The sequence below is a fragment of the Arachis ipaensis genome, chromosome B10 (assembly GCF_059453495.1).
Source record: "Arachis ipaensis isolate K30076 ecotype BB chromosome B10, ASM5945349v1, whole genome shotgun sequence".
Taxonomy (NCBI): domain Eukaryota; kingdom Viridiplantae; phylum Streptophyta; class Magnoliopsida; order Fabales; family Fabaceae; genus Arachis; species Arachis ipaensis.
Window position 1 is genome coordinate 8,145,298 of NC_142435.1, and position 8,196 is coordinate 8,153,493.

The 8,196-nt window shown below is 28.7% G+C and overlaps 1 protein-coding gene across 1 annotated transcript; it reads right to left on the reverse strand.

Moving 5' to 3' along the window:
* Nucleotides 1-1,422: 1,422 nt before the first annotated feature.
* Nucleotides 1,423-3,973, reverse strand: LOC107623845 (RNA-binding (RRM/RBD/RNP motifs) family protein). The gene is made up of 9 exons (XM_016326236.3): nt 3,752-3,973; nt 3,525-3,623; nt 2,912-3,375; nt 2,701-2,767; nt 2,550-2,603; nt 2,218-2,286; nt 2,080-2,145; nt 1,916-1,984; nt 1,423-1,736 (listed from the first exon to the last, which is right to left on the reverse strand). Exons 1-9 carry the CDS (start codon nt 3,860-3,862, stop codon nt 1,650-1,652), a joined length of 1,086 nt encoding a protein of 361 aa, XP_016181722.1. The 5' UTR covers nt 3,863-3,973; the 3' UTR covers nt 1,423-1,649.
* Between the last annotated feature and the right edge of the window lie 4,223 nt (nt 3,974-8,196).

Consider the following 8,196-nt stretch of genomic DNA (forward strand, 5'->3'; position numbering starts at 1 on the left):
TCTGTTTTTGGTTTAATAGTTGTCCATTAGTTAAGCAGGTTTTATACGAATTATGTTTAAACCATCTAATTATAAATAATATAGTTATGTTAAATGCAACAAATTGAAATATATGATGACAAGAAGCAATATATCAGTATTTAACCTATTTCATGAGAAGTAAAGAAAATAAATTAACAGAGACGAAATAGACTATTCACAAATTTTATTGGAAGAAAATGAAAAGAAAAATTTTACAAGTAATAAGATATTTTATAAGAAACAAAAATTTATTTAAACCAAAATAGTAAAGAGGCTTTCCAAACTTCATATTAACAAGCTTTAATTGTAAGCCATGAATGAATGAATTTATTTTTTCGATTTTTTACGATATTTTCTAATTTGATAGAGACTAATTTGTCGTAAATTAGAGTTTTATTTAAAGATTTGTTATTAGCAAATAAATTGTTGCATATATAAGTTTAGTTTTAAATTATTAGTGTTTAAACGAATTAGTAAGCTAATTCCTAACCCCTAAACCAACTCAAGTATAGACAAAATAAAGAACAAAGATATACCAAAAAAAGTTGAAATAGCGCTAATGGTAGAAAAAATGGTAGAATCTCATCTTTGATACTTTGAACATGTATAAAAAAATGGTAGATGAGATAAAAAGTACACAGATAACATATAATAGAAGAGCCAAAAACACCATACATGAGATGGTAAAAAAATATCTGTGTCAACAATTTCACTGTAATCATAATACATGATAGAATGCAATGATTTTTTTTTTTTTTTGTCAAGGACTGGGTCGGAATAGTCCGACCCGACCGGGAACAAACCCAGAAGAAAGCAAATTGAAAACGACAACCACCATCATCTCCCATATAATTTGACCTTTCCCCCCTAATCCTAATACAGGTGACGCGCAAGAGAAGACCCTCTGCGGCGCGACGCTTGCTTCTGCCAACTTGGGAAGAGATGACACCGCTAGAGGATGCCAGAGAGAAGACCGATGTTGGACCGTTCTCACATGAGCTCTGATTCTGAGCTAATCGAAGAACGCTGAAACACGAGGATAACTTCCTGAAACAGAGGTGCCGCCTAACTCTAACGCCGCTTCATGGCACACGGGCTTCGAGGGATCCATTTTCGATAATCAAATTGAGCTTTTACACCTTGGAATCACCTACAGCCTCTCTTCACCGTGGCGCAATGATGTCGTTTCATCCATGTAACCCATCTCACATAGATAGATAAGGCTTTTTTGTTGTTGTTGTTGATATTTTTCTTCGATTTTTAGTTATGTTTTTGGATCAATCCAATCCACTAGAGCAGACAGGCCCAGTCCAATAACAGCTCACATTGCATCCGACCCATTTAACAATACCATGCGACCAAGAAATGAAAAACACCAAGCCCAAAAAAAAAATGAAAAACACACAAAAAAAAAGAACAAAGTATACTATTTGGTAAAGACAGTAGAGTTACAAATGAAAACTGCTCCATTTTTTCAATTAAATACGAGAAAACTGTAATCTATCTCGAGTCCTGATGACCCCCAATTTTTTTCCCTCTATATCCACTATAAATAAATTCATAATAAAGGGATGCATTGTTATGAGCTATATCAATCCCAAACTGAACCTCAAATGATAAATTACAATTTAGTATCTGCCATTTGCGAGTTGTCCATCCTGAAAGCCAACACCATCACCATCATTCTCTAACATTGATGATGCATCCACTATAGCCTGAAAAACAAAAGAATTTACTCAACATTATATTGTTGTAAACGTGAGATAGTGTGTGCTAGGCTTATTCCCTAACATTAACCAGAAAATGTCATATTTCATTAAAGCACATGCAGAAAACACAGGATATAATTTGCAGTTCATATATAGTTCGGAATCTATGGTGCTACAACACAAACCTTAAGTTCTTTTTCGCTGGTTTTAAGCCTTTCGGTGCACTCTTTTACTTGTACAAAACATTTATGCAGCTGAAATCATTTGCCCAAACCCAACATTAGAGACAGTATTCATAGATTTTGTTAGAAATGAGATTCCAAGTATTCTAAGATAAACTAGTTATTACATTGGTCAACTGCTTTTGACGATATGAAGTGTGTTTCTTTGCGTTAGTCAGTGCCTCCTCCAATTTCTGTAGGAAAATATCGTGTCAAAACATACAACAGATTTTATGATCAAAGACAGACAATTAGAAGAGATGTACCCTAGACTTCTTCTGTAAGTCCATAACAAGAAGTCTTTTCTCTTCCAATCTCTCTCCCATTTGCGACACCTGAAAACCAAGCAATTCCATTTTCCAGCATCATCAATCAATGGCATGTAAAACGGAGAAAAAGCTTTGTTGGAAGACTTTTAAAGTATATGATATCCTAACTCAGTATATAGTGATCTATGGAGTGCCCTTGTATGCATAAGCATGCACCTCCAGAAATGCAATAGTTCACAAAACAAGATTTGACTTTATCATTAGACAAATTTCAATGATCCCCCCCCCCCCTTCTTCTCTTTACTTTTTGTTCTAACAAGATTACAAACCTCCTTTTTCAGTTGATCGAGTTGTTCAGTTGATTGCTTTAATTCATCTTCTACCTGAAGTCCACATAAACAAGAAAAAGTTGGATAACAGAAACACGTATCGCAACAGGGCATCAGTCTATCTAAACAATTTATAGAATGCTCAAGTTACCTGATCACTATGATTGCCATTTGAATCTGATGAAAGATGCATGTGATGATGGTTATTAACATTCAAACTGCAGGAAAACCATCAATAAGTCAGGAGACAGGAAGGTGCATACAACATAAATAAATTAAGGCTATCTCTCATCAATCTGTCGACCACTAGATTAGTAAAAAAATCAAATGATGTCACTGGAAAAGGGTGGAGAACATCATACTCGTTGTTTCTCCTTGACTGTTCATTTTTATCTTCGTCAAAAATCTTATCACGATCACTGGTATCCATCCTCCTGTCTGTATTCAAATCAAAGCTGTGGTCTCCATCCATATCTTCACTATATGCCCTGCCATTATCTTGTCCGTTTCCTGCACGGTCATCCCCTCGACTCCAACCTTTATCTAAGGAAGGTTCTCCGGCATGATCATCATGATGACGATCATGCATATGCTCAACTCTTCTATCCCTATCCTGGTCAGGGTCTCGAGACCTATCACGTTCTCGAGGCCAATGGCCGTTCCTATTCCTGTATCCATCCCTATCATGATCATAGCCTCGGTCTCTATCTCTATCCCAGTCGACATCCCTCTCAGCAGCATGATGATATCGCTCTCTACTACCGAAATTTGATCTCCCACCACGAGTCCTCACCCCATTCACTTTAATGACACGCCCATCAATGGTCTGATACAGAGCATCACAGTATCAAAGGTCTACAACTCTAGAACACAACAATATAACCAGTACTGCTGCAGTTTCCTTTCACATTGGTACACTAGAAAACACTGAGAACGAAACATAGAAGGTGCATTTATTTAAGAGAAAGTGCATACCCTGCCATTCATGTCGTTGATGGCATTAATTGCTGACCTAGTATTCGTGAAAGTAACAAAGCAATAGCACTTGCCCCTAGTGCGATGCTCGTTGATAATCTGGTGAAAGGAAAAAAAAAATAACTTGAGCGTGAAAACGGGAACCGAATTGGCGCAATTTGCTACTGGTGAATGGAATCAGAAAAATATGAAGGTGAAAGAAACCCTAAAAATTGAGGGAGAGAGACCTTAACATCAAGGATGGCGCCATATAAATGAAAGACAGAGCGGATAGTTTGTTCGGAAGCGTCGTAGGGAAGACCCCCAACGTAGATGGAACTATCATCGTCCAGCGTCATCTTCCTCTTCCTCTTTCTCTTAATGGGTTCGCCTTTTTTGGAACCGGCTCTTAGCTGGGAAAAGATTGGGAGAAAGAATTCAAGAATAAGACTCGAGAGTAATCCTGGAAATTCACCTGTTTAAAGTTGGACACTTTATTGTTTTAAATTTTAAAATATAACAAATAATTCTTAATACAATTTGAATAAAATAAGAAATCTATTATATTCTATTATCTATTTAGTTAATATACTAAAATTAAATTTTCTCTCAACTAATAATGAAAAGGTGTCATTTTTTTTATGAATCTATTTTTTTTTTTAAATGATTGTACTATTTTTCTCTTTTAAATTTATTTTTAAAAAATATCTTTAAGTGATATAATTATATTATAATTAGTATTTAATGAATGATACATAATCTCTTTTAAATTAATTAATAATTAATATATTATTAACCTAATTATCAATCAAAAATATTTTTAACTATTTTAATTATATTGATTTCAATTATATTGATATAATTTTATTTCTTATTTATTATTTTATAATTTTATTAGTGACAAGTTATTATCTTAATGGTGACCTATATAATAATAATAATAATAATAATAATAATAATAATAATAATTGATAAAAAATTATATTTTAGAGAAATATAAATTGGTTAATAACCGATTATTAATAATGATAATTATATGATTAATTTTTAATAATTATTAAATATATTTAATATAAATAACCAAGTTTAATTAGCTAACAAATGAAAGGAAAGATTATTGCACGATTGTATAAGCAACAATATATATATATATATATATATATATATATATAGAATTATCATTAATATTAATAATGATAATTATCGTTATTATTCAATAATAATAATAATAATAATAATAATAATAATCTTTTCTTTTATTAAAACACTTATCCAACTGAATTAATATAAATATTTAATGAAAATAAAGGATAGATTTTTGGCTTGTAAGAGAATATAATTGAATACTTTTGAAGATTTTAAAGTTATGAGTAAATAAGTGATATAATAGAGAAATGCTTCTCAGCATATATTCTTCTTATATTAATATACGCATGCATGTTATCTCATTTTTTCTATAAATGAAAAATAACGTTTACCCGTTAAATTTGTTAGTTGTTCAACCGATTCATCTTATTTATTATGATTCATATATAATCGTAAAGATTTTTTTCCTCCATTAATTTTAGTAAAGAAGTTTATGACGTAAAATAAAATAAAATAAAGTCAGTATTTACTTTTTTTCTCAATATATTTATATTTACAGTAAATATTAAATGTAAAAAAAAGTAATATTAATTATTATCTATTTTATTTATTTACAATTATAATTAAATTTAATATAATTATAGTAAGTCTCTATAATTATAGGAATTTATATATGTTACATATATAGCAACTATATTATATATATTTATATATCTCCTCTTTTATATATACTTAGCAAGTATATATATATATATATATATTTTTTTTCTAATTGTGGCAAGTATTTCCATTAAAAATTCGTACCGTGTATAATTAGCGTGTGTGTGTGTATATATATAAGTCGTAATAGTGAATAGTTACAATTATTTATCATTTAAGAAATTCGTCTCTTTCTTTTTATTATTTTTCATACCTAATGGCTACTAACTATGATTCTATCAACAGTATTACCTACGGTAGATTATGTAATGAAAATGTATGGAAAATAAAGGCAAGGATTATAAGGTTATGGAAAGTTCCATCCAAATTTAACAAGAGTAAGATGGCTTACCTAGAAATGATTCTCATGGATGATAAGATAAGTTGATTATCCTCCATAATTTTTTCAAGTGATGCTAGGTCCAGTTTATAAATATGTTTTGTTCATATTTTAAGTTTATTTGATAAGTAAATTGTTGGACGGATCAAAGACAATATTTGATAAGTAAATTCTTGGACAATTTAATAGAGTTATAAGTGCTAATAGTCTTTATTTTTAATTTATTTTACAGTGTGATAAAATTCATTGTTCAATCAAGTATTATTTGGCAAAGATGTTTGAGAATGATCTGATCGAGGGAAAAGTTTATATCTTCTCAAATTTTCTGATTGAGGAATCAAGGAGAATTTATCTTTCGACTGCACATGTGTGTAGAATATCTTTTAAGAAAGAGTCACGTATAGTAAATACCGTCGATGGTCGTAAAATTTCCGACAATTATTTCAATTTTCTCAATCATGCTGATATATTGAGACAAACAAATGAAAAATCTAACTCATTTGGTACGTAGTTAATTTGTATTGTTATTATTGTGTTGTTCATTTATTTGTCCTTAATTTCATATTTTTAATTCATTTTTTTTCAATTAGATGTTATTGGATTCTTGACCGGAAAAAGAGAACTTATATCATGGTCAAAAATAGGAAAAAGTGGCCATTACATTGTGGTTAATCTCCATAATTTGTAGTATGTAAAGATTTAAAATTTTACTATTAGAATTTATTTTGTAACAATTGTCTATTCATATGCAAAATCTTTTATTTATTTTTTATATATTATTATTTAATTTTCTTAATCTTCGCTTTTATTTAGAAATGAAGAAAAAATAAGATGCACACTGTGAGATCAATTTGTAACTCAATTACTCAATTATCTACGTTATCACCAAGCAACTGAATACATACTTATTATCCAATTTACAAAATAAAACAAGGGCATTGGTAAGCATATTGATTTAACCTTTTATTTAACATATTTATTTATATTATATTTATAATCATGTTATAATTATTTTTATGAATATTCTTATAAAAAATGCTATTAATATTAACATATGATGTATTAAATAAAATATTTAATAAATAACTGTAACCTATAAAAAAAATAAAAATTAACGTAAATAGATATTACAAAAAATATATCTATAGAGTTTTTTTTTTTTTTGGGATACAGTCGAAATTGACTCTATTTAGCCCAAAAACTCCCTAACCCATCCAAGCCCAATTATAAACAGAGCAAACACTCCCTAACATAACCATTAAGTGATTCAACTCCCTCACCTATCCTCATAATTCTACCTTCCCCTCTTCCCTTAAAAAGTCACGTTGTTGGGGTAGTAATTCCCCTCACTTACTCTTAGAGATTTAGCGGTCCATTTTTCCTCCAAAATGATTGCACTATTTCTCTCTTTTAAATTTATTTTTAAAAAAATATCTTTAAGTGATATAATTATATAATAATTAGTATTTAATGAATGATACATAAATATACTAATTTAAGATAATATCTTTGTTATAATTATTCTAATCTCTTTTAAAAAAATTAATAATTAATGCATTATTAACCTAATTATCAATCAAAAATATTTTTAACTATTTTGATTATATTGATTTCAATTATATTGATATAATTCTATTTTTTATTCATTATTTTATAATTTTATTAGTGACAAGTTATTATCTTAATGGTGACCTATTTAATAATAATAATAATAATAATAATAATAATAATAATAATAATAATAATAATAATAATAATAATAATAATAATAATAATAAAAGGATAGAAAGTTATATTTTAAAAAAATATAAATTGATTAATAATAATCGGTTATTAATAATGATAATTATATGACTAATTTTTAATAATTATTAAAATATTTAATATAAATAATCAAGTTTAATTAACTAACAAATGAAAAGAAAGATTATTGCAGGATTGTATAAGTAACAATAAATATATATATATATATATATATATATATATATATATATATATAGAATTATTGTAACACCCTAACTTTTAGCACATCATGATCGTACCAAAAGTAAGGCGTTACGGACCTGATTTTCTTTATTATAAATTTACTATTGAGCCTTTACGTCGATATCGTGTTTCAGTTTTTAAAAAAATTTCAGAAAAAGATTTTAGTAAATAAATTCACATAACAAAAGATCTTCAAATAATAATAATCACATAATTATTAATAATAATAGATGCTATACAATTAGATTCAATGTAAAACTCAAATACAATACCTATCCCTCTGGATAAAAATAAAAACTCTAAAGCAACAAGGACGAGAGAACTCTATAAAAACAACAGGAATCACAAGTAAATCTACTAATCGTCTGCAGCTTCTTACTGAATCTCCAAACCTGTGTCACTGAAAGGGTGGAAGATTTGGGGTGAGAACAAACCACACGTTCTCAGTAGGGAATGGGAATGCCGTAAAAGTAATGGAATAAAATGCAAATAATTAACTTTACTCAATAAAACTTTATTTTTATCGAACCCTTTGAAAATACTCTTGTTCTACTTTAACTAACAAATTACCTCTTTTTAAAA